Here is a 27,313-nt window from a genome sequence, read left to right on the forward strand (position 1 = left end):
TGGACACTTTGGGAGGGATTTTATTTCACTTAAATACATGCGTTTTGGGATGACACTTATTTTTGCAATGGGGTTTAATTACAAACTTTGCACAGTTTGTCTTCAGCAGCTTCCAGGTATCACTGTATATTGACAATGGAGTCTAAAGGCGCATTTCGACACGATTATCGCGGAAAAGTCGCTCAAAAGCTACCTTTTAAGCAATAATCGTTGCGTGTTAACGTGCCCATCTTTCAGTTTTCTGTCGAACGACGGTCTTCAGTTCGGCTTGAAAACCGTTGTTCAGCAGAACAGCTGATAAAACGGATCGCACGCTGTGCTCTGCCCGGGGACCGCTGATAACAGCTGACTGCATTGTCTCAGCTGTTCTCAGCTGTCAGCCCCACCAGCAGAACATAAGGAATTTATTCAGAGAACAGCGGGTGGTCCATTAAATAAAATTCAGCTCCATGTGAAGCCACCCCCAAGTCTTAACAGATCTTTAAGTGAGACTGGACCTCTTTGTTTTCAGCCCTTCTCTCTCCCCTTCTGCACTTTGTATCAGCTTATTAACTTTGTTGTGGTTAGAAATTATCTGATAAGAACGTGCAGGAAAGGAGAGAGCAGAGGGAAACTAAGCCGTCAGTCCAGCTTCACTGACTGATCTCCCATTGAGATTTACACTATGGCGATATGTAGAAGCTGCAGAAGACAGATGGTGCCAAATTTTTTGTTAAACGCTATTGCAAAAATGATTTATCAACCCAAAATACATGAAACGAAGTGAAAAAAATGTTGCCCTCCCAAAGGTGTCCATAGCCTTTAAAGTGAATAGGATGTAACAAAATCCTAGTTCCATTCACCAGGAATTAGTACATTTTCACTGGTCAGATTTTAGCTATTGTCAGTATTTTTTGAAACATTTTCCTGAATGGCTACTTTACAATTAGTAACCAACGAGTGTGATATTACATGCATTGCCATGAAGTTGTAGTGCTACAGTTTTACAGGTTGGGTAGAGGGTACAGTGACAATTCTTATCCAGTTATTGACGCTCATCTGCCACAACATCTATGTCGTGTAGTTGCATGCGCATCAAGTAATGTAACAAACCTATATTTCCAGATTTTCTAAAGATGTGGAGTATATGAAGCTTCAGAATATAAACCTATATTACATTTAATTAACATAGGAAGATGTCAGGTGAACACAGGCGCTCAGCCGCAAATCTGGAAAAACCGTAGTTGAAAAAAAGTACTTGAAAAGTATTCTAAAAGTGATTGTCAAGGGTCATTTAATCAATCTGTAGGTTCAGACACACATATTCCCTTATTCCTCAGAGGTATGGGCCTGTTTCAGACAAGCCTGATGTAACACGTCCCTAATAAAGACGTGTTACAGACTACATTACAGCTGTATGTCATCAGTATGTGATCTGTTTTTGCCTCGCTAGAATTAATTTTTACTGTAAAAATACTGATCTGTGTCAGAAAATACCAACACGGAGGCGAAAACTAAAAAAATAAATCATGCCACATTTTTAAAAAATGGCGGCGAAAAATTCATACATCTGGGTTAGGTCCGTCTGAAAGCGGCCATCCGGTAATTACTAGAGATGAGCGAGCGTATTTGGAAAAGCACTACTTGTTCGAGTAATTTGCTTTATCCGAGTATCGCTGTGCTCGGGTCTGAAGATTCGGGTGCCGGCACGGAGCGGGGAGCTGCAGGGGAGAGCGGGGAGGAACGGAGGGGAGATCTTTCTCTCCCGCCCGCTCTCCCCTGCGACTCACCTGCCAGCCGCAGCGGCACCCGAATCTTCAGGGACGAGCACAGCGATACTCGGATAAAGCAAATTACTCGAGCGAGTAGTGCTTTTCCGAGTACGCTCGCTCATCTCTAGTAATTACATAGGATGTAGGTTTAAAAAGACAGTTTCTTCAAGTTCAACATATGGGGATATTACAAATGATCTTCCCGGTTTGAAACCCTCATAACTTACGTTTAATGACACTCCGATACAAAATTTTGATATCAGTGGAAACAGAAACTCCAAAATCCTCGTTTATAGCAACTAATCAGTGTGGCTTTCATTTCTCAAGCTGCGATTGGTTGGCAACAAGGACAGTCTTACCATCAGGCCGGACTTACACGACCATATGCTCATTGCATATTACCCATAGAGTATTTGTGCGCATAATATGCAGAAGCAGTCTCCCATATACTTTAATTGGGCCGCTCACATGAGCTTTGCAAAATACGCGCCCAAAAAAAAAAAAAAAAAAAAATCGCAGCATGTAGTATCTTGGCGCGTATTACTTGCACATACATCCCAAGACAGTGTATGGGGATTGGCGGCAGGCAGCAATCATTGGGTAATTGCTGTGTGCTCGCACGAGAGATATGTGTGCGACACGCCAGCAAGTACCCAAGTACTTGTGTGAGCCCAGCCGTAGACCGTTTGCTAAATGAGGCCCAAAAAGTTTTATTCTACCAGGAGAGCGTTTTGTGTTCTTGATTTTCATGTCTACCAGTCTGTTATTATTTTGCAAGGTCATTTTTGAACAAAGATTGGTGAAGATCCACCCAGTGGGCGAACAATATTGTAAGAGGCGCTCCAATTTTAAGGAAAAAAGTTGCATCTGAAAGCGAAAGTCATCCGGCCGTTCACCAGTAAGTGGAGGAAAGAGTGGAGCGCATCCGTGCAAGTTTCACATGAACTTCTCAGAAATCCATAGTCAGACCAAGCAAAGAATAGGAGGATTTCATACCTGGACATGCTACAGATAACGGTATGACTTCTGCCACAGCTGGAACAGGAAATCCCCGGTTTCATCTTTCAACAGGACAGGACGCCCCCATTTTTACAATGAAGTCCGAAGGGAGCTCAGTAGGAGACTACCAAACAGATATGTTGGGAATGCAGGACATGATGATAGTGAACTTCTTCCTTGGCCTTCACGTTCCCTGGACCTTACACCTTGTGATTTTTTTCCCCATGGAGTAAATAGTCTACACGCCACCCTTACCGCCCACCATGCATGATCTGCGAGGACCCATCACAGAGGCCATTGAATCAGCCAATAGTGATACACTACAACATGTATGGCAGGAACATGACTGCAGGCTCTATGTGCGATGAGTAACAAAAGAAGCTCACATTGAACACCTCTGATGTGGAAAACATTTTTTGAGGTTGTGCAAGCAAACTTAGGAGTTTCTCTTTCCATCATTATCAAAAATCTATACATCCAAGTGACATTAAACATGAGTTATGAGTGCTTCAAATCAGGAAGATCATTTGTAATAACCCTGTATTATTCTAGTCTCCTCCTAGGTTGATCCAGAAGAAATAAAATTAAAGTGCCCTTGTGAGTTAGCTGCCAATACATCAATTTTTCCATTTTGTCAGCTGGTGTGGGTTTCTACAGCTCCAAGTTTACATGTGCTGATGCATGTGTCAGGTAGCACCTGCTGCCATAGTATAAAGTAAACTTTGGAGAATGAGGAAACCTTCCACCTTAATTACCATTAGAGGTGTACAACAGCTTAGGTTTAAAACACCGTAAGAATGAATATTGGCACAAAATATTCCCTTATACACTATACCGAGTGTAGAAAGACATGATCATATCCTTCTAATAAGTAAACATACATGCGTGGTGTATAGAGGGGAGCAGATCACAATAAGGCCGCCTGCAGATGGGCGGAAATTCCGCGGTGGGATTTCCCACAGAAGTTCCGCCCGTAGAAGCTGCCATAGGATGGCGTTAGAAAACGCAATCCTATGCAGACGGCCGCAATTTGTCCGCATGGAAAACAAATTGCGGCATGTTCCATTTCTGTGCGCGGCTCGCCCTGCACAGAGATGTCACTCCCTGTCCGCTGGCTCCGCTCTGCGCATGCGCCGGCTGGGCGGCAGCCAGCACATCACAGAGCTGGAGCCGCGGAAGCAGGCGAGTGCTGCGCTGGTCCCTGCAGGGACTCGGGTTGGGTCCCGCTGCGAGAATTCTCGCAGCGGGATCCGACCTGGCCGTGTGCAGGCGGCGTAAAAATTTTCACCTGACTACAGTATCTATTTTATTGCCATGCTCAAGAGAAGATAGGGTTGGGGTTATTTTGGAGTTGCATCCACAACATCATGCCCCATTGTTCCAATTAGGAGAACAAAAGATCCCCTGAACTGCATGCTAATGAAGGTGTGGGCGCACTTTTACTGCTCCTTACATGTTGAAAGGGCGCCTTGTCAATATCAGGCGCACTACATCCACTCATTAGCATATGGTCATAGCGAATTTGAGCATGGGGTTGCGGGTTGTTTAGTGGATGCATCTACACCTACATCACCCTTTGAGTCGGACATCTCTAGCATTCAGCCAGGTGACAAATATTCAAAAAATATCCCTTCTCTGCTAATTTAGGTAAATCTCTATAAACCATTGTGCTCTAGAACAAGAGAGGTAAAAATACATTCATAGACAAACTCTACAGATTCTTACCAGACACGAAATATAAAAGGATTGCTTAAAAAGTGACTGATCGCCAGTGAGAACCCCCAGCTGACGTAAGACTTATTGTGCTGACACCTATTCTGTACGAGAGATGCGAAGAATACCTGACTTTAGACAAAACGATCCATTGCAAAGTCCATACAGAAAGATGTGGTCACCTATCTACAAAAAGATACAAGAGATTTTTATTAGTGTCTCTGAGATGCTTCGTAAGTATTCTGTGCTGGAGGAGAAATCTTCACGTGGACTTTTTGCCATTCATCATGTATTCCTTCTCTTCTAGTCCCATCTCGTGGTGGCTGAACCTCTTGACAAGGGTGCCAGGGATTAAGGCAACGAGCGCTATTGCCAGTAACTTCAGTAGTGTTCCCCAAGAAAACATGTCATCTAGAGATTTGATTTTTGATAGAATGGATCCCGTCTGGACACAGATGAAGTTGTAGGGCAGGAGACCTGTGTGTCAAGCAATACAAGATGACTACTTGGGGCTGGTCCATTTATGGTGCCTACGTACAATATATAATCATTCTAAAATCATATATTATTATATATCATTGTTCACGTACCAATGAGGACCGAGAAGAAAAACTGTCCCACTGGGATGTTCAGAATGGGTGAAGAGAGGTTCAGGAACCAGTTGGGTGTCATTGGGAACAGACGCAGAAAAAGGAGAAAGAAGAACAGGCCGCTACGGTTTTCGTCAATCTAGATCAAACGACATTCAGAAACACAAATGAACCGGACTCATCATCCCCAAAACAATTCCATAACTTCAACATTGATTTTTATCACCAGTCCAGACTGACCTCATCTCTCGTATAGTCAAAAGGTAACCATCACAAAGAATTATTGTATTTAGTGAAAAACCATATCAGTAACCTTTTACATATCCCTTTGCTCAAAGTACTAGTAACATATCTTCAATGAACGATTACTGCATTAGGAAAAGCTTGCTCGTGACGTCATGTGATCAGGAACGTGGTATCATGTGATGGCCACGTTGTAATCTGCTAACAAATAATGTACTGACCTCTACTCTGCTCAGCAGAAGGCAACATTTGGTAGTTATGGGAGGTGACTTGAGTGACACTGACCGCATGCAAAATGGTGCCCGGAGATGTGGTGCCAGTATTTATGAAACAGACACACTGGTTGTCTATTCCTGAACTATGGTATCAAGACTGTACCAAGACTGGTTGAACCATGGATAGACCTCCAACACAAGATCACATAGCGGCAGGCCACCCATGGTTGATCCTAGAGGCAAGTGTCGGGTGGGATGTCTGGTATCTCAGTAGGACATGCCACAGTGGACCAACAGTGCAATAGCCAGGAACCTAGACAAGTTTGCACAAATGACCATGCAGCGTACCTGGAGTTCAATAGCCGAAGACTGACAAAAGTGATAGTCATTGCCAACAACGACAACTCGTATTGGCCCAGGAAAGAAGTCAATGGAATTTGGACACATTGAAAAGGTTGTCTCCTGTTGAACCACGTGGAAGGCCGCGATCACCCAAAAAGGTGCACCAACCAGTCATTGAATAGGTGTTCCTAATGCAGTGATCGTTCAGTGTAAATGACATGGAGTTGTAGGGTGGCTATTTGGGGATGTCCACAAGGTACTAGAATTTGCAAGAACCCCAACTGCTGCTGTTATACTATTCAGGGGACCTCAAAAGCGTTATTTAAACAGATCTCCTTTAAAGTTATTATTCAAAGAGTGACATGTATGTAATAGATGGGATAAAGGAAAGACATTATTAAGCACAAGGTGTAAAGCTATCCTTTACATCAGCCTATGGGATTGGGACAGTTACCTTATTCTGCATCATTGAGACCTTCTCAGGGAAATACATAATTAAAATCTGCTTGCCAAATGCTTGAGAGAGCAAGTAACAGAATGTGGCACCCAGGGACGTCAATGTGCAGCAAAGAAACAGGCCTGTCCATGGGCCAAACAATGCTCCAGCTAGCAGGTTCTGTAAAAACACAGAAAGGGTTTGATTACTGGACACAAGATTAAACAGAACCTGTCACTAGGTATGGTACTAAGTTATGGTGCTCATACGGCAGGTTCCCTGGAGTCTGGGGAGGTATTTCTAATACTTACCTGGCTCCCCGATCCAGCATGGTAACCCTCAAAAGTCAGAATGGACCTTGCAGCTTAACCGCTGGCTGACTTTGTGTGCACATACTCCCATAGAAATCAATGGGAGTGCGCACACAGTGTACAGACAGTGGGCCGGCTGCATGGTCTGCGCCGGCTTTCGTAGGTGACAGCACCAGACTGGGGAGCCAGGTAAGTATAAGAGCACCATAACTTAGGTTCCCGTTATAAAAAACAAAAACACTACCATATATAATAATACACTGTGTGTTGAAGTAGTATCTGAATACACTCCAGTACTCCTACCAGGCCAACTACATGCACTTAATATTACGCTCCACATATCCAATATACAGAGCGAGACAAAAAGAATGGCGCAAAAATAAAGCTTATTTCTTCATACATGAAACAGACAGAAATACATGAAAAGATAGAACTCTTCACGTTTTAATGCACCTTACAGATGTTCGATGTGGGCAACTTTGCCAACTCCTCAGATGACAAGTCGGTAGTCCAGTTCTGCCCAGATGCATCCTGGCATATCCTCCATTAACCGTTCCACTGCAATGCAGATGCGTTGCATTAGGTCGTCTAGTGTCACCAATGGTGCTCGCATCAAACATCTGTAAGGTGCATTAAAAACTTGAGTTCTTCTATCTTCATATCATTCTGGCTGTAGTATGTCAACTCATGCATGAAGAAATCAGCTTCACTTTGACACTATTCTTTTTCAATCACCCTGTACAAGTGAAAACGGTCCTGCAGCATACATTATGACGAGAGATGAGCGAGCGTACTCGCTAAGGCAAACTACTTGAGTGAGTAGCGCCTTATGCAAGTACCTGCCCGCTCGTCTCTAAAGATTCGGGTGGCGGTGGGGGAGAGCGGTGAGTTGCTTAAGTGAGCTGGGAGGAGCGGGGAGGGGGGGGGGATCTCCCCCCCGTTCCTCCCCGCTCTCCCCCGCCAGTACCCAAATCTTTAGAGACGAGTGGGCAGGTACTCGCATAAGGCACTACTCGTTCGAGTAGTTTGCCCTAGCGAGTATGCTCGCTCATCTCTAATTATGACTTTTAAAAAGTAGATATCCACTCTTTGCACATAGCAGGAGGGTAGGTTCTAGAAATAATTAATTTGGGGAACTCAAGTTTCAGAAGTCCAAAAAAGTCATATTTGGCTTAATGCTTGCCCAGTCATTCCTTTCACCAACCGCAGGCATGCAGAGGGCACGACATGCTCGTATTTCCATACTAATAATGCTCAGCTATAACTGGTGAAAAAGGCAATTTAAAGTGATTTACCAGAAAGCTGGATCCTGGGATGGCAAAGCTTTGCTTATACAAGTAGGCACTACAGAACAGGAGGGTGACATATGACTGGTGCTCCCTCTTATAGTCCTGCAAGAAGTCAGCCAACTCACGGAGTTCATCCAGATCTGAAGGAAACACCAAAGCCCTGCAAAGTAACAAAACAAACAGCATAAAAGAGTAAGATAAGGTAATGCTTCATATCATGTACTATGCCGCTAAAACCGGAAGGGTGAAAATAACACTTTTGGACAAAAAAAATAGATCCCAAATAAACAGTTTAACTGTCTTCATCATGGAATGGCTTCCTTCCATAACGTTGAGGCCTACTGCTTCTCATTGAAGAGACTCGGTGGGTGTATGACGTTTCAGGCAATGCTCCATGGGAAAAGGTATGCAAATTAGTTAATGCCAGCCACAACAGAGACTGATCCAAAATAAAGAGTGACCGATCTGTAGACGGACTGCTTCAGGGTTCTCGCACCTCACCAGGACAGAACAAGAGGTGGGCTGGATCAGATGTCTTTGGGGTCCTTTTCAATGTAACGATTACCGTTCAGGTAATTGTTGGATCGTGTGAAACTGAAACATAATCGCTCAGTGTAAACGATTGAGCGGCGAATGATAATTCATTTGCCCATCGCTCACCGTTCGCTTAATGCATAAAAACCTGACGATAGTCATCGTATGTAAACAGGCATTTGTTCATAGACTCTTTGTAAAAAATTAAAACTCAAGCACGTAGAAGACCCCGGGTTTTGGACATCATGACCAGCCGGCCCCGTGAGGAATCGGCTGGGTGGCAATCCTACAAAAATCTCCCTAGACTGATACCAACTTCCCGACCGAAATATACAAAATGTCATACACTCACTCGTCAAAGGAAAAAAAGGCAAATCAGAGGAAACGGAGACTAACTGAAACCATGGCATTCCGACAAATCACGGGGAACGTTACCAGGAGTCTTACTTTACGGTTTTCCTTTAAGACTCCCAATGCCTCGATGCTGTTGTATGTAATCTGAACCTAACCTGGAGTCCCAGCGACCGCAGGACAACCCATGTAGTAAACAGTTTATCTGTCCAGACCTCAGCTGGTTCCCTCCACCCTTCAAAACTCAACACGAAATTTGTGATCCGATTTCACACACACTCCTGCTAAACTTAGCCTGGATATGCCACACCATGTTATCCGCATGGCTCTCACGCCTGGGGGTGTACTTGTCATCGGATACATTTATTTTGGGGAAACTAGAGGTATAAATGATTCTACTGAAATGTCCTTAAAATAAATTCATCCCACAAGTTGTGTTTCTTTCCCAGATAAGTTCTCCTCCGTGTGATTTCCAGGGGTATTCATACAAAAGATGCTTGATTAGCTCCCAGCGAGATGTATATTACCCATAGACTTCTATATGGCCCTACGGTAACTTTACAATGCGGCACAGTAAGGAGCACCATATAGCAACATGTGCAGTATGGAGCCTTCAGACACATGGCTCTGCATCAGGCCCGTCGACGCAAGATACTGAAATGTTCCAGTTGGCCCTTTCTGTATGGCCCGTTGACTATAAGTTTAGGTTTAGAGATGAGCGAGCATACTCGCTAAGGCAAACTACTCGAGCGAGTAGTGCCTTATGCGAGTACCTGCCCGCTCGTCTCTAAAGATTCGGGTGCAAGCGGAGGGAGGAGAGCAGCAGGGGAGAGCGGGGAGGAATGGGGGGGTGGGGTGGAGATCTCTCTCTCACTCTCTCCCCCCCGCTCCCCCTTGCTCATTCCCGCAGCTCACCGCTCTCCCCCGCCGACACCCGAATCTTTAGAGACGAGCGGGTAGGTACTCGCATAAGGCACTACTCGCTCGAGTAGTTTGCCTTAGCGAGTATGCTCGCTCATCTCTATTTAGGTTCACATGTAATGGAATTTTTGCCGACATTTTCTATAAAAAGCAACTCATCAAAATTGTTCTGTTGATTCGTTCTGGATTCGGCACAGACAATTTTCTTGTGAATTATGAAAAAAAAAAACCCTAAAAGAAAAACCACTTTTGAAATCTGTATTTGTGGATTTTGCTGCAGCTCCGCGGGTAATCTGCAGGAAAATCCACAACAGTAAGGGCTCATTCACATGAACATAATCTCACCATGTATTACGCGCCTATTATATCAAAAGTCTTGAGAGAATGAGGGAAACTCAAGCGTCTCAAAAGACTGGCCTAATCAGAATTATGAAAGGTAGTTGAAGTGGTGTAACTATAGGGGATGCAGTTGCCCCCCGGATCCAGGTGCCTTAGGGGGCCCATAAGGCATCTCTTCTACATACAGGAGGCAGAGTACAATGTATAAAGCATCATAGTTGGGGGCCCTGTTACAGGTTTGCATTGGGGTCCAGAAGCTTCAAATTATGCTTCTGTGTAGTTGCCCATAACAACCTATTAGACTGTTACCCTTATTCTCCAAAGGGTATAGGAAGAAGCTGAGCTGCTATCCAATAGGCTGCTATGGATGATATGTGTAACTACTCAGTAGATCAGGCTGTCATTCACAGTCTGTAGGACACAGTGAAGACAGTGAGTTATTGGGATGTGTCAGGCTCTGTTCTGTATTGTAATGTCTGTTTGTAACAGAAACCACAACGTAGCGCATAATCCATCACATGTTGGATACTAATGGCACCCGACTGATCCCACTGATGATGTCCGTTGTTTTGTCAGCAAGAACAATGCTTCAAGTGGCGCTATTCTTGCCGTCAAATGTGAAGGAACTGCTGACCAAAATGACGCCTCTAACACTAACAGCAATAATTTGAGAATATAGGCATCCTAATCATCATAAATTGTACTAAAGAGTAGAGCTCTTCATTAAAGGGGTTGTCCAGCTGGGTACTAGTGCAATATGTCTCCACCGGAGGTATGGGTGGAGACATGGGTTGGCCGGGTGAGTTGCCGGGTGAGTTACAGGGAACGCCCAGGTAACACCCACAGCTGCCGACTGGCTACGTTGCTTCCTCCTTTGCCTTCCTGGTCGAGTGCCATATCTGAATAGTGGCAGCGGTGGTGAACAGCTTCCATCCTCCTCCTCCCTGCTTGAGCGGCGGCCAAATCTGAAGGCGGTGACGGGTCCGCCCCAGCTGTCTATAACCCATTAGGTGACCTAGCAGTGAACAGCTTCCATCCTCCTGCTCCCTGCTCGAGCAGTCAAATCTGAAGGCGGCAGGTGACCCCTGGCTGTCTATGACCCGGCAAGGGATGGGACAGGAGCGGAGATGCAAGGTTGGCTCGGAGGGGCGGCACAGATGGTAAAAGCGGGGTCAGTGGCAGAGGCCGGGAGCGGAGATGCAAGTGCGGGTTGGTGAGAGGGAGGCCAGCGGGGAGAGTGACAGCAGGGCTGGCTGTGGCGACGGAGAACGGGAGCGGAGATGGGAGGCCACCGGGGAGATGTGTTAGCTCTCAGGGGGATGGGAATGTGTGTGTGTGCGGCAGCTATGGGCGTGACGTGGGCGTTCCCTGTAACTTAGCCCAGTCAACCCATGTCTCCACCCATACTTCCGGTGAGGACATACTGCACTTGTACCGTTCAGCTGTAAACTATTGATGGCCTAACCCCAAGACAGGTCATCAATAGTAAAATCGGTGAGGGTGCATCACTCAGGACCCTTACCAGTCAGCTATTTGCTGGGCCAATTCACTCATGCACTGAGACAATTTCTGAAGGAGGCAGACAGTTCCATTCTTATTGTAGTGGCCAGACTTTGTATTGCAGGCCAAGTTCTCATTCAATTCAAAGGGAGCTTGGCCTGTAATACCAAGGCTGGCTACTACAGCAGTAAGAACGGAGCTGTTTGCTTCCAGCAAAAATAGGCTCAGTGCCTGAGCTTGCTACCTTTAGCAAATAGTTGATAAGTAGGGCTCCTGGGCGATCGACCCACCGATCTACTGATGATGACCGGTCCTGAGGACAGGCTATCAAGAGTTTACAAATGCCAAAGCCCTTTAATGCAAAAAAAAATAAAAATTAGATTGCTGATAGGGCTTTTATTTACTAAGCAGCTGGACTCTGGATCCTCCTCATGTACTTGTCACGAGCTAATGGACTTTGTCCGCTGTAATCAGAGCAAAGGTTCAGCAGCTCCGACACGGGGTAAAATATAAGCAACACCAGCAATGATTTATTTTTTCATATGCTGCTAAAAAGACACACTTTGGGTCTGGGAGACAGGACAAGCCTATGTAATACAGGGTTAGAGTCTGACCAATCAGGGTTGGAGGTTACATTCGCAACCTCCATTGCTGCACTCTGCAAAAAAAAGTGCTGCAGCCGTTAGTGAAGATGTGAATGAGCCCTTACCCGTTTGAGTTGGCACCATGTAATGATACATCTTGCCTGCACAGTCAGGATAAGAGTGTATTCACACTGTGCAGTTGTGTTGTAGACCCGGCCATGCAAGCAGGAACCACGCAGCGAATAAAGTAGGAGTTTTGCTACTACGGTCGCTAGGGTACCGCAGTAAAAAATACCGTGCGGTTCTCAGCTTTGTAGCAAAAACTGCGTCCCAAATATACAATGTGAATAAAGCTTTAGGTCTCCTTCACACGGGCGACACCACATCGCTGCGATTTTCTTGCAGCAATACCACGATTTTGTAGCGCTACAAAGTCGCATGTGACGCTACAAAATCGCGTGACTTTGTAGCATCACGTGCAAGGATTTTCGGGGGGCCTTGAAATAGAAGCCCTACCCCGAAAATAAGCTGTAAGTAAAGGAGAAAAAAAAAGTATACAATCACCTATTTCGCGCTGTCCGGGGCGCCGTCGCAGCTTCTCCCCAGGTGCCGACACTGATCTTCTTCATCCTCTGGCCAGGGATTGAAAAATCCCCGGCTGCTGGAAGCGCTGGCTGCGATTGGCTGACACTTACCCAAACACAGCCAGTGCTCGAAGAATGGCTGTGATTGGTTCAATCACTGCCATTCATCGAGCACTTGCTGTGATTGGCTAAGTGTCAACCAATCACAGCCAGTGCTTCCAGGAGGCAGGGATTTTTGAATCCCCGACCAAAAAAAGAAGAAGATCCGTGCCGGGACCTGGGGAGAAGCTGCGGCCGGGCTGACAGCTCGTTTAAGGTGATGTATGTGTGTTTTGTTTTTTTTTCCTTGCAGTTAGGGCTCAGATTATAGTTTTGACAGTAGCATTTGCTACTGTCAAAGTTGCATCGCATGCAAACCGTGTTTTGGTGCGATGCAACAGAGAGGAAGACTCCATGGGGACACATGGGCTACAAAACCTCGCGTGTCGCGGGCATATCGCTGGACCTGCGAGGTTTGTGTGTCGTTTTGTAGCATGCTACAAAACATTCCATATGTGAAGGAACCCATAGGAAAGCATGGGCTTCACATACCTGCGATTTGTAGCATTGTAGCAATGCTACAAAATCGCGCGACTTTGTCGCCCGTGTGAAGGAGGCCTTAGGGCTCCTTTCCACTAGCTTTTTTTACCGCTGCGTGTTTTTTAACGCGATTTTTAAAAATGCAACGCAATGCGCCAAAAAAGCAAGTTGTGTTGCGTTGCGTTTGCAACATTAGAAAGTCCCATTGACAATCGCGTGGAAAAAAACGCAGCGATAAAAAAAAAAAAAAAAAAAGGCTAGTGGAAAGGCACGGTTTTGCAGCAATGTCTCAAAAACTCTTTGGCACTTTGTTGCAATTTTGTGGTAATTGCAACAAAACAAAACAGTTTAGAGCAATACGAGAATTCAAGTTAGAGTAAGACAAAACGAGGGAAAACTGAGCCACAATGCATCTGAAAACGGTGATGGCAGGAGGCCACTGCGGCTTTTATACCGATTGTTAAATGGCCACGATTGTGTGGCTAAACATCAGTTTTAGGCTCCTTTGCATTTGTGTTCAGTTTTTAACGATTTCGTTTTAATTTTACAGCGAATGGATGCAAAATGGAAGCAAACTGATCACCAAGTGTCCGTTTCTTCCGCGCTTTTTTGACTGACCCATTATGAAAATAGGCACTTCGCCATCCGTTGGTTTCCATTCATTAAAATGGGATTTTTTTTATTTTTATCAACCTCCAGTTTTGTTTTTATCAGAGGTTCATCGATGATCTTTTAATTGCGTTCAAAGGCTCAGAGTTGGATTTGGGGAATTTTATTATTGACCTGAATGCGAATGACTTTGCAAAAAGGGTCCATTAACACTTTAGCATCTTTATTTGCATGTGAATGGGCCGCCTTGAGCTGTTTGCAGAGCCCAGCATGTGACTAATCACACACCCTGCTGTGCAAATAGCTGCATTGTTGTGCTGGAGGTTGCCAGCAAATTACAATGTTATTTGCTGGATCCTGCGGAAACACAGCATGCGGTCTATTGAGAGATACTTGATCTCTCTGCGGCTGAACAATGGATTTTAAGTTCACCGTAAAATCATCCTTCAGACGAAAAGCACACAATGCCCGCGTTTACATGTAACGATTATTGCTAATTTTCGGTTGTTTGAACAAATTTTCAGCGATAATCGTTACGTGTAAATGGGCCTTAAGAAAGCGGGTGATTTTAATCTTTCCTTTATCACCAGATACAATACCCAATATGGAGACATTAAAACTATCCTCTATAGGTACTGGAATATCCTTGAAGGGGACAATATCACTCTAGACATTTCTCAATATGCCATAACAAGAAATGCACATATATGCATATTACCCCGATAGAACAAATTCCAGCAGGAGGGGGGGGGGGGGGGGTAATAACAGAAATTAAGAAAAAAGATGTACTAGATCTACTGCCTGAACGCCACGAGTCTGCGTGGCCTCAACGAAACATTACAAAACATCTATTAAAGCCTCAATTGTGGGCCTCCTCCCCATCCCTCTGTTCTGTTAACCCGTTTCCATTTTAGTAGTCATTCACAGCCTATGGCGGTCTCTGCCGGCAGCATGTATGCGGGCCCACTGGCGGGGTTTCACACATACGCCCCTGTGAATGAGCCCCGCCATTTTTATTTCCTATGTGCATTTTCCTGTGTACAATTGTAGAATTCCAAATTATTTCGTTTTAGAGCTGTTTTATTTTGACCCACATTACTAGCTCTGATTGATTGCCAGGCATTGTGTGAGCTGGTGGTGAAATCTGGTGACATAGTCACTGCATCACCGGCATTATCCGTTGGCCACTTCCCGCCTTTGAGCTGCACCAGTGAGGCTTTCTCCCGCTGGAACACACGCTTGCTTCCGGTCGCATCGGCACACTTATGATCCGGCCATCTCATCACAGGCCAAGATTACTGCTACTATATAAGTTTGGTATGCTGGCTCTTACATTCAATGCTTGACAAAAAGGAGGGCTCCATCCGAACCCCCGAAATGCGTTAGTCATATTGGTTTTATCGCATTATTTTTATTGTTTTTCAGTCCATTTATTTTAAGTACTTTTTACAGTTTTTCTTATTCTTTTATTGGTTACTGTACGAAGATTTGTCCATGAGCGCTTTCTACCTTCTTTGATTTTACATTATCTCAACCCTTCCGAGAAGAAAAGTCGGAGGTCACTGCTCAGATTATGGCGGCCGGACAGGAGCCAAAACCAGAGAGGGTTAGAGACATACTAGATGTTGGGGCTTGCTGCGTGGCTGATGGTTCAAGGTGTAGAGGGCACAGAGGTGGCCCTACTACTATTTTGCAGCCACTACTGGGGGGTGGGGGGCACCGTTACCACTTGCAGCCACTGCTGGGGGGGGGGGGCACCATTGCTACTGCTGGAAGGACGGGCACCACTACCACTTGCGGTCACTGCTGGGGAAGGGGGCACCACTACCACTTGAGGCCACTGATGGGCGAGGGGGCACCACTACCACTTGCGGCCACTGATGGGCGAGGGGGCACCACTACCACTTGCGGCCACTGATGGGCGAGGGGGTACAGTTGCCACTGCTGGGAGGGAGGCACCACTACCACTTGCAGCCACTGCTGGGAGGGAGGCACCACTACCACTTGCAGCCACTGATGAGCGAGGGGGCACCACTACCACTTGCGGCCACTGATGAGCGAGGGGGCACCACTACCACTTGCGGCCACTGATGGGCGAGGGGGCACAGTTGCCACTGCTGGGAGGAGGGGCACCACTACCACTTGCGGCCACTGATGGGAGGGAGGCACCACTACCACTTGCAGCCACTGATGAGCGAGGGGGCACCACTACCACTTGCGGCCACTGATGAGCGAGGGGGCACCACTACCACTTGCGGCCACTGATGAGCGAGGGGGCACCACTACCACTTGTGGCCACTGATGAGCGAGGGGGCACCACTACCACTTGTGGCCACTGATGAGCGAGGGGGCACCACTACCACTTGTGGCCACTGATGAGCGAGGGGGCACCACTACCACTTGCGGCCACTGATGAGCGAGGGGGCACCACTACCACTTGCGGCCACTGATGGGATTTGTGGCACAGATAGCAGCCCTAGACTTTTGTAGCAATGATATTCCAAGTTTAATAATAGGGCATAATTATGGTGCACATTTTCAGCTGTTTTTCGAGACCGCTTTGGGGGCTGGCGCCTCACCACTGCCTCTTGTGTGCATGCCGCAGCTAGTTGCGGTTGGTCATGTGACTACACAGTTTAATGCACTGTTTTAATCATGAAACAACAGCATAGCGTAAGCCACGTGGCGCCCTCATGCGTGTCTTTATAATAGAAAACAAAGATGGGGCCCCAGAACCTGGCAGCACCCACTTACACATATGGAGGAAGTCCCCTGTGCACTTATGCCAAGTGTTACCAATTACTGCATGGGTAGAAAATACCCCATTACATGATGTGCTTATTTTACCATAGCTATTAATTGCACCAATTAGCAGGACTGACGCTGACTGGCAGCTGCCCAGAGCCCAAGCAGTGAATGCAATCCTCTACCTGGCACATACACTTGCCAAATGCCCGATAACTGCATGCCATAGCCCCAGTGCCCACCTTTCAGCTTCTTGCCCTCGGCCCGGACGCAGGCGGGTGCTCAGGACATACAGGTAGAACGTGGCGCAGCCAAACACCAAGAAGAACCCGGCAAGAGAGCGCATGATACCGGCTTGAAGTAAACAGGACTAGAAATACTCCGGAACTCACTGCCACCTTCTCCTGCAGCCAGGGAACCAAAACTAGGGAGGACCGGAAATACAGGGGCGGTGCATAGTAACCATAGTAACTAGAGACGCCCGGAAATGTGGACTATAAAAGATGTATACAACCTTCCAGGACGGATTCACAATTCCAGCAACCTGATTGGTTGTTTGGCTTGTCTGATTCAACATCATTGGTTGTTTGGGTTCCCTGATTCAACCTGATTGGTTGAAGTACCAAACTTGAGTGTAATATAGATATATGCTTCCAGGACGATGTAAGTACAGTACACCAGTCCCCGGCATAGCCACGCCCACCACGTTTCTGATTGGTCCCCTAGCCAAGCAGCTCTTCTTGTGATTGGTTGAAGTAGAAGGGGCGTTTGTACAAGCTGTTGCTTTTCACCTTCTTTCTAGCCGTGAACTTTGTTCATGGTCTGCAGGTGGTGAACATGGCAGCGACACGAAGTCTGTCCCACACAGTGGCCGTCATCACCATCAACTACCCTCCTGTCAACGCACTAAGGTAACTGCTAGGACTACAACTCCCGTCATGCATCGCTGGGCTGGGGCTATAGGGGGCAATTAGCCAGTTGAGCCAGGGCATGCATGTACTTGTAGTTTCAGGTTGTATGGCTCTAGCTATACTGCAAGGCTAGACTGTAAGCAGTCATACGTGCTGGGTGTTGTAGTACCACAACAGTTGCAGGAGGCAGCATCTCCCATAGATCTGTATACAGTCAGGTGTTATTATGCGCTGTACCCCAGTCAGGGCTGGTTTACTACAAGTGCTTGTCAGGAGCTGATTGCCTTGGCAGAAATCCAGAACCGGATTTTATTACGTAATTATGGATCCTATCAGCAAACTGTGTAAAACCTATCCCTGACATTTAGTCTTAAAGGGAACCTGTCATGTCCCCTTAGCTGCAGGGTATGGTGAGAGATGCACTGATTTCAGCGTAGCGGGACGCGGATCCTGAATATACAAAGTATTACGCAATGAAAATTGCTTATTCAAGGTGTATTCCGACCCTTCTTGCAATGCATATTCGTGCAAGCCCTTTCGCTTCTCTGGTCTATTGCAGTCTGTTATATGGAAAATAGGACATGCTATTTTAATTTTCGCGCGACCAATAAATACGCAGATGTGAATAAGCCCATTAAAAGCATTGGGTTCTATTCACTGCGTATCTGCACATAAAAAATACACGCGTAATACGCGGTATATTTATGCTATGTGAATGATGCCTTGGGCCGCTTCACTCCGGCGTATTTGCGCACAATGCACAGTGAATAGAAAGCATTTTTCCTGCATATTTCGGTCAAGAGAAAAAAAAACCACACTAAAAATCCCTATAGAAGTCTATGGGAATGCGAAAATGTGCACGCAATACGCTAGAAGATGCGTGAAACACTGCGTAATTGTGCAGGAAAAAGAACACATCTTGAACTCCTAAAACTTCAATGTCCGGGCGCGTCGGGGCTTTTTACGTGCGCAAAAGCACATGTTTTGTATGCAGAAAAAGTCAGTAAAATAAGCGGATGTGTGCGCAAACAAGCAACGTTTATTCTGCAAGAACGCGATGCTCAGGCGCGTAAATACGAGCACACTCGTGTGAAGCCGGCCTTAGGCTGTATTTACACAAGCGAGTGCAGAGTAGGGCCGCGACAATCTGATCTACATCGCACTAGTTTAACCTGTGATTTATTTTTTTTTGGCCTGTGCGATGCGTTTTAGCATTAAAAATGCGTGATTCACAACGGTGTAAATGCGTTTTTCAAGCAAGTGAAAGAAATCGCGTGCATTTACAATAGTTGAAAGGGTTAAAATCGCACTTGCATGCGAATCACATATCATGCCAGTGCAATGGGGCTTATTTCCATGCTCCCTTTAGGAAATAATGGGCAATTCTTGAACAAGAATTCCCCAAAGTAGTACATGCTGCGCCTTTTTTTTTTAATCTCGCACTAGCAGTCACTAATTGCTCATATGCATTAACCTATTGAAATCAATGGGCTCTTTTCCTGTGTGAGCTCCATCCATATTAAAATCGGACAGAACTCGCATGCGAACATTGCTGGTATATGTGCTGGTACGTTCAGACGGACAACTCAGTCTGAAGTCAGATGGAAATAGAACCTGTTCATTTCAATATGAGTATTCACATGGGCTGCAGCATGTCCAATTTTGGTGCAAATATCATCCATTCAGGTTTATGGGTGCTCTTAAAAAATGGATTGCAGGATAAGAGTATCAGGCCCCATTCTGTTCAATATATTTATTAACGACCTCATAGAGGGGCTGCACAGTAAAATATCAATATTTGCAGATGACACAAAATTATACAATATAATTAATGCAACGGAGGACAATGTGCGGCTACAAACGGACCTGGATAAGCTGGGGGCTTGGGCAGGAAAATGGCAAATGAAGTTCAATATTGATAAATGTAAGGTTATGCACATGGGCAGGAGAAATGGATGTCACCAATATACACTAAATGGGGTACTGCTAGGGAAAAGTGAGATGGAAAAAAAACCTGGGGGTACTAGAGGATTGTAGACTAAACTGGAGTAGCCAGTGCCAGTCAGCTGCTGCAGAAGCTAATAAAGTCTTGGGGTGCATTAAAAGAGGTATAGGGGCGAAGGAGGAGAACATTATCCTCCCACTATATAAGGCACTTGTCAGGCCTCACATGAAATACTGCGTACAGTTCTGGTCACCGGTGCTCAGGAAAGATGTTAGTGCTGGAGGGGGTTCAAAGAAGGGCAACTAAACTAATACATGGAATGACGGGACTGGAATACCCAGAGAGGCTATCCAAATTGGGATTATTTACCCTGGAAAAAAGACGGCTAAGGGGGGATCAAATAACTATGTATAAATCCATGAGGGGACAATACAAGGATCTCTCCCAGGATCTGTTTATACCCAGGAGTGCGACTGTAACAAGAGGGCATCCTCTACGTCTAGAGGAAAGCAGGTTTTATCACCAACACAGAAAAGGGTTCTTTACTGTAAGAGCAGTTAGACTGTGGAACTCTCTGCCTGAGGATGTGGTGATGGCAAAATCCATAGAGGAGGATATTACAGGATATAAATCTTAGGTCAATTGTTAATCTGGGTATATAGCAGGTAGGAACTATTAGGGGTTGATCCAGGGATTAGTCTGATTGCCATTAGGAAGTCGGGAAGGAATTTTCCCCCAAATGGGCTAATTGGCTTCTGCCTCTTGGGGTTTTCTGCCTTCCTCTGGATCAACAACACAGGAGGATAACAGACTGGACTAGATGGACATTGTCTTCATTCGGCCTCACAAACTATGTTACTATGTTATGTTACTATGAGTGTGATCCGTCTTAAACGCATGTAACCATGGCGACCATTCAATAAAAACAAAAGAGAATTAGAAAGCTTTTTTTTATACGCTCATGGAAATCACAAAGAAAAATCCCAGAAGCGCATGAAAATCACAAGCAAAGTTGGACCGATATTTAAGGACCGAATTTGCAAAGGTCCGTGTGAGTGTACCCAACTGAAAAAAATAAGCCTGTGTGCTCCCATGCCATGCCAATCTGGATGCTGATTTAAAGTGCCCCCTGGTAATAGAGGCTGGCATCCACTTATATACTGAGGTTTACATTGGCAGAGCAAGATCTTGAATTGCCATACAGTACACATAGTTGCAAAATGACGCAGGTCCATGAAGTTCAGTCTATGAACCTATGGGGTTTTATACATCAGCGTTCAGATGTTCCATTTTCCTGCCCCACTTGGGGAGCAGGGAGACGGTGCCCCCTGGCCAAGCAAATCCATTTTTATGATGGCACCAAATAGAGTCCATTGATTATAATGGGGTCCATTCGATTTCTAGCATTTTGCCGGAGAGATATGATGAAGTAGGGCAGCTTGCTGACGGAGATTCCAAACGGAACCTCCAACGCTGATGTGAACGAACCCCAACATGTAGATCCAGAGAAAGACAAATCCCCTATGAGGCAGATGCCATTTTTCCCACAAGGAATTTTTTCCCTTAAACGGGGAAAATTGCCTTCTAAGTCATTGTGGTTTTTTTGTTGCCTTCCTCTGGATCAACATTGGGGGTAATAGGCTGAACTGGATGCACAAGTTTCTTTTTCGGTCTTACATACCTTGTTACATTAGGCAGAAAAATACCTTCCCCAATTTAAATATGGCAGCTGGAAATAATCCGTTGCTCAATGTCCCAACTGCAGAAATGTAGTGCCCAGAACTCCTAGAATATTTTTCAGTAAAGGCATCCAGACCCCTCTTGAACATGTGCAATGAATCTACAAAACAGCTGTTTTCTATAACTCCTCTTTCAGACTCCCTGAGAAATAAGGGGGTCTGTGCTGTTGGCCGTTAGCTCATCACCAGGTTGATGCTGCCTGAGCTGCGGGTGACATGAACCTGAGACAGGTATGACATTGCGCCCATGTATGTCTTAGGCCAGGCTCACACGGGCGGGTTGGATTCCACAGTGGTAGACCTGCAAGTGATCGCGGACATGAAGTAGCATGATACCGGTCAGGCAAAATCTCTCTGGATCCTGAGCGCTGTGTTTGGTTACACGTGCATATCCCTCTAGGCTGTGTTGTGAATGCAGTACACACAGACTGTACATACTTGCAGATCTCTGCATTAATGGTCTTCACAAAGTACCTTGTATGAACAATTGTACAGCTGTAGTAGCAGAACCAGTCCACTGGGGGCAGATGTTACTAAATACACTCATTGTCAAATAAATTCTGAAGACAACCCGGTTCCTCTCCGTAGCGTCCAGTTTCGTTGTTCATTACACCACTGCTCACAGAGGCGATGGCGGATGTCAAAGACAGTACCTGTATGAGCACCATGAGACCTAATGTCCATCAGTCAATCGCCTGGAAATGGTTCCAACACACACACTCTGGATGGTGGACAACAAAGCAGTTGGAGCTGTTCATGCTTGTCGGACGATCAGACGATCCTCCCTATTGGTGGTCTATCGAGAGTGTCCTGAGCCCGGTCACCTTGTGTGCCCTCACACATTTACTAGTCCCAACACCTCCTAACAGTCTGGTCAGAACGGCCGAGGTGGGGGGCAGTTCGTTGATACGACCATCCAGCTTCTCATATTCCAATAATGCGCCCCTCTCAGACTCTGGTAACTAGACGACATTTCTTCTCTGCGTCGTAGAAGCGTCTAGTGGTCAACAAGTTCTACACAAGCGGAAGAAGAGGTCACTCCACACAAGGAGCCTCTGAGAGCCTTTTATAGGCCAAGGGTGGAACCACTTTTAGAGCTTTAGGTGACAAGGCTGTTCATCTAATCACTCCACAACTGTAATTATTTGCATATCTGTCTGAGATGAAACTGCAACACCCCAGAGGGGTGACCCTGGGCACCTGGCTAATGTGTAGAGCTGGGAGGGATACGTGCTGACTTGTCACGGTGGCACTTACCAGGCTCTGGTCCCGGAGGGATGACACGCAGCCAAGGTCAGAGCAGGACTGTAGGCCAGCTTCGACAACCCTATAATAAAGAATTCCAATAAACAGGATCGGGGGAGTAGTAGTACTTATCACTCGTGATGCCACCGTTCCCGCACACCGGTATGCTACATGGCAGAGAAATGAGCACAGAAACTTGTGTATAGTACCTTGGGTCCCCAGGAACGGTTAGAGCCAGGTATAACTTTTACTTAGATAATAAACTTTTACAACAAGTAATGCAGGTACAATTCCCTGTAACACGTTAGCAGGCTATAGCTCAGAGGTAGGGAGGATACACAGGATGAATATGGTCTTACAATCCATGTTATCTGTGTGTCACAGAGTCCTAGATTGGGAGCACTTCAGAGGAGGAAGGGGGGTAGGGGTCACGCTGCAGACTCTCTGGCAAACAACTATTAAAGAAGGTTTAGCCAATAAACACCCCACACGACAGGAGCGTGGGTGTCCCAATAAAGTACCTCCGTGCGGTGAGCCTAACTGTGGATGGCCGCACAGGAAAAGTCTGTAGTGTGAACGGGTACCTGTTTGAAACTTTTGTAGGGGTCTCTCTCTCTCTAGTGATGGGACTCGCTCCTCTTACATCCACACTCCAAATGCTACGGGATGTCGCTCCTCTTCCTCCATCTTTACCTACATGGAAGCTGAAGGTGCTTCCATGTGGCTCTGTGTTAGCATTAGGTTAGAAGATGAATCTTCTTTCCCGCTCTCAAACACTCACATTTATAACCTCACTTGTACCACATGGCAAGACATACTGATACATCTACATGTGGGCAGTGATTTTATTACTGTTGGGCCCCCTGTCCACGGCCGAGTTCCGCCACTAGGGAGGAGGGGGTAGCGCTGTCAGGTCTCCGAGGTGAGCCTATCTGATAGATAGGCTCACCGCGGAGAATCGCGGCATGGCGAGATTTAAATCCCGCAAGCGGACTCGTGGACGCCGGCGCTGCGCTTTCCATAGCAACGCTATAGAAAGCTTCGCACAGCGTGATCTCGCCGGCGGATCTTCGCCCGTGGACAGGCAGCCTTAACCTCTCAAGCGCCGCAGCTGTGCAACACACACACACACTGGATATGACAAGACAAGCGTTGCACAGTGCATCTACAGAGGACAAACGTATGACATTTATGGGGGGGACCAGGATGGTGTTATGGGCCACTACATAACTGCATGCTGAATTTTGAAGCAAAATTACAACTCCTTTTAGGTGTTTGTTTTTTTTTTTTTTGTTTTTTTTTACAAAGCACGTAATATGACTTTGACACACTGCTGGCGCTATATAGACTTATTACTTTTAGCTTGGTATGCCCTAATTGTGCTAGGCCAGTAGATGCAATATCACCAGCAAACAGTCCGCAGACTCCTGATATACGGTAGGGATGCATATTGTGAGCTCTCCTCCCCTCTTTACCCCTTTATGTTTCTTGGCTTGCACAAACTGTAATCCTTGTTATACTGAGATGTGTAATCTACTCTTCCTCATTCATTTTCAGCTCTCCTGTTCGTCATGCACTGATTAAGGAATTTGGAGAAGCCACAAAAGACCCGTCAGTGAAGGCCATTGTGCTAGCAGGGGCCAATGGAAAGTTCAGTGCCGGTATGTTTATCTTAAAGGGAACCTGTCAGCTGTCCAAACTTCAGGCATCATATTATAGAGCAGGAGAAGCTGAGCAGACTAATATATAGTTTTATAGGAAAACATTCAGTCTAACTTGTATTTTATTCATTTGTGCCTCTGCGTATTCTGAGCTGGACAGTCCAATGGGCGGAGCTATCAGTGACTGACAGTTATCTGTTCATTACAATGTATTCAGAAATAGCTGTCAGTCACTAATAGCTGTCAGGCCCACTGGACCTGTAAGCGCTAAATGAGTTGGGATGTAAATAAATAAAAGTTATACTGAAACTTTTACCATAAAACTAACAGTCTGCTCAGCTCCTCCTGCTCTACAACATGATGCTTGCAGTTTGGACAGCACGCTCAAGCTGAAAGATTCCCTTTAAAGGGGTTGTTCTATGAGTAAGTATTAGTTTACTCTGGTAGATCAGGCAAAACAGAACAAGTTTTCAATTGGAATAACTTGTCTGGCTATTAAATATTTGTTATGGCGTCCCTGATATTCTCAGTGCTGGTGAGGAGAAGCTTCTTCTACACCGCTGATTCTTATTGGCTGATTCTTATTGACTGGCTTGTACAATAGCACAAATCACAAGAGGATCTAGACTGTTTGACTTAAGCAACTGAGCATGGGCGAACACCAGCACTGGATTTATTGAGTGGACATTCGGAGAGGGATATGTTCTGACTAGTAGAATGTCCATCCCTGGATGGCGACTGCAATCTATATATACATTATACATAACTATTCATGCTCAGGAAAACTTGTGTTAAGTGGAAATAGGAATAATAGTTATAATATAAAGACGTCGGCTATTTCCAACACATGAAATACTCAGGGCAAACCAACGTGGAGGTCCCTTTGCGTGTTGACCCACTGGCCTACTTTCATGGACACATGCAGAATTTTTAAAGCCTCCACAGGCTTTTATGTTTAACGCATCTAAGTAACATAATTCCTGGTAAACAACATTCCAGTAAAGTTTGTTGTATGGGGTGGGCCATGGATAATTAGTCCGGCACCACACTCTTAAGGAAACTGTCTCAAAGAAAATCTGTGTTGCCCACAGCAACCTATCACAGCGCAGTCTTCATGTTCAGCGGAGTACCTAACATCAACTTATGTTGCTGCTACACAAAGGCCAGGCATCAGCGATGTAAATTTACCATCATCGGCCGCGACCATCTGTACACTTATGGTTTCCTAATTCACAGTGGGGGACTATGAAATTCATTGAACCCTGTGTGGATTATCTGAACATTCTCTTTTCTAAGGAATTGTTATTCAGGTTTTTCTCTATTATATTTGTACAGGTTCACAAAAAAACCTTCATACTAACATACTGTGTTTCCCCGATAATAAGCCCTACCCTGATTTTTGGGGGAAGGAAGGAGGACTTTAAATACTTGCGCCACAGTATCAAAAGCTTTGGAAAAGTCCAGATACACAAGATCCAATGACTCTCCCCTAGAACTTCCCTTCTCCTAGAAGCTGATCGGATCGGTTTGACAGGAGAGGCCCCTCATAAACCCATGCTGATATGAAGTTATACAGTTACTTTGATACAGGATAGCATTTGCTAGAAACCCCACAAACATTTTATCCAAAACAGAAGTAAGAACCTGTAGTTTCTAGGCTTACTTTTTCACCTCTTTCTGAATATTGGCACTTGGCTATGCGCCAATTTAGTGGAACAGACCCTGTCACTGTAGCGTCCTTAACCCCTTAACGTCACAGGGCGTAAGTTTACGTCCTGACTGCAGGGTACTTAACACAACAGAACGTAAACTTATGTCCTGTAGATGGCACGGGATCAGAAGCTGAGCTCACACCATCCTGCCGTGGGAGCCAGTTGTTACCGATAGACGGCCTCCCGCTGCAACAGCAGAGGTATATAAGGACAGCGACCCGCGCTTTTAACCCCCTACATGCAGTGATCTATGTAGATGATGGCATGTAAAAAGGTTCACAGAGAGACGTAACCCCCACAATGTAATTGAGGAGAACCTATGGGTTGCCATGGCCTATGATCGCTATTACACGTGACAAGGCATTGCAGTACAGAAGCCCCATAAATGCCTTATCAAAGCGATCATAGCTGTTATGGTTCAAGTCCCGTACAGGGACATAAAGAGTGTAAACGTGTGTAGTAAAAAAAAAATAACCCAAAAAAAGTTTTTGCTTATTTTCCCCTATTTGTAAAAAAAAAAAAAGTAGGAAAAAAAACAAACATATTTGGTATCATCGTGTCCAAAATGACCTGCACTATAAATTGAACACACTATTTATCCCGCACAGTACAAAACATAAAAATAACGGAGGCAAAATGCTTATTTTGTTTTACCTCCCCAAAAATGCAATAAAAGTGATCAAAAAAGCCTTATGGTCAATCTATCGCATTACTTACTACCCTTAGAACCCATGTATGCCATCAGGATGCCGGCGTTCTTTTTCATTAATAAACGCGCATGGCACACTTCACTTAACTATCCCTTCTCCATTTGTGTTTTCTCAGGTGCAGACATACGTGAATTCTCCACCTCAGCCCTGAAAACAATCTCCTTAGAAGATATGAATGAAACAATTGAAGCTAGCAGGAAACCTGTAGTGGCTGCAATTGAAGGAGTTGCCCTTGGTGGAGGGCTAGAGCTAGCCTTGGCATGTCACTATAGAGTGGCCAATGTGCAGGTAACTGTATAGCTACATACTACTTTTCATTCTAATCTCTGCTTTATCCCTTCATGTTCTAGATATAATCAAGATCAAGTTGTAGCTGGCATGTTAGGAAAAAAACGATTGCAAAACATAGTGTAACTTTCAAAACTTTAAAGGGGATCCGTTGCCGCCGATGTGAGGACAGTATATCACCGTGACAGGTTCACATTATTCATCTAATTCTCGCTCAGCCCCCAGTAAAAACAATAGCCTCTCAGTACTTTACTTTAAAGTGAATCACCACCTTTTAGCACCACTTTGTTTGTAGTTCCAACATTCTATGCCGATTAATTATATAACAGGTGATAAAAGTCTGGTCAGTTGGGGTCCTACCTCTGAAACCCCCCACGATTTTGAAAAAGGGGGTCCTGTATCCCCCTTTCCACTATACTGCGAGTTCACTGCACTTTCCCGCAGTGAGGGGGAGATTGAATGAAGCG

The 27,313-nt window shown here is 45.5% G+C and overlaps 2 protein-coding genes across 2 annotated transcripts in view; one reads left to right on the forward strand and one right to left on the reverse strand.

Moving 5' to 3' along the window:
• Window positions 1–2,254: 2,254 nt before the first annotated feature.
• On the reverse strand, window positions 2,255–17,054 carry TMEM41A (transmembrane protein 41A). The gene is made up of 5 exons (XM_066575686.1): window positions 16,878–17,054; window positions 7,896–8,049; window positions 6,308–6,469; window positions 5,054–5,192; window positions 2,255–4,940 (listed from the first exon to the last, which is right to left on the reverse strand). Exons 1-5 carry the CDS (start codon window positions 16,979–16,981, stop codon window positions 4,726–4,728), a joined length of 774 nt encoding a protein of 257 aa, XP_066431783.1. The 5' UTR covers window positions 16,982–17,054; the 3' UTR covers window positions 2,255–4,725.
• Window positions 17,055–17,398: 344 nt separating this feature from the next.
• Window positions 17,399–27,313, forward strand: part of EHHADH (enoyl-CoA hydratase and 3-hydroxyacyl CoA dehydrogenase) — a 50,263-nt gene continuing 40,348 nt past the window's right edge. Inside the window, exons 1-3 of the mRNA XM_066575687.1 lie at window positions 17,399–17,546; window positions 24,033–24,136; window positions 26,674–26,846. Coding sequence (XP_066431784.1) covers window positions 17,473–17,546; window positions 24,033–24,136; window positions 26,674–26,846 — 351 coding nt within the window. The 5' untranslated portion in view covers window positions 17,399–17,472. The remainder of the gene's footprint in view (window positions 17,547–24,032; window positions 24,137–26,673; window positions 26,847–27,313) is intronic.

This window comes from Eleutherodactylus coqui, chromosome 8, assembly GCF_035609145.1.
Source record: "Eleutherodactylus coqui strain aEleCoq1 chromosome 8, aEleCoq1.hap1, whole genome shotgun sequence".
Classification (NCBI taxonomy): domain Eukaryota; kingdom Metazoa; phylum Chordata; class Amphibia; order Anura; family Eleutherodactylidae; genus Eleutherodactylus; species Eleutherodactylus coqui.

Bases quoted from the DNA above. Each gene is read 5' to 3' on its own strand.
- TMEM41A (XM_066575686.1), bottom strand. From the start codon at position 16,981: ATGCGCTCTCTTGCCGGGTTCTTCTTGGTGTTTGGCTGCGCCACGTTC. The intron at 8,050-16,877 runs GTGGGCACTGGG...GTTACTTTGCAG, and splicing joins CGAGGGCAAGAAGCTGAAAG to GGCTTTGGTGTTTCCTTCAG. The intron at 4,941-5,053 runs GTACGTGAACAA...CTTGACACACAG, and splicing joins TTTCTTCTCGGTCCTCATTG to GTCTCCTGCCCTACAACTTC.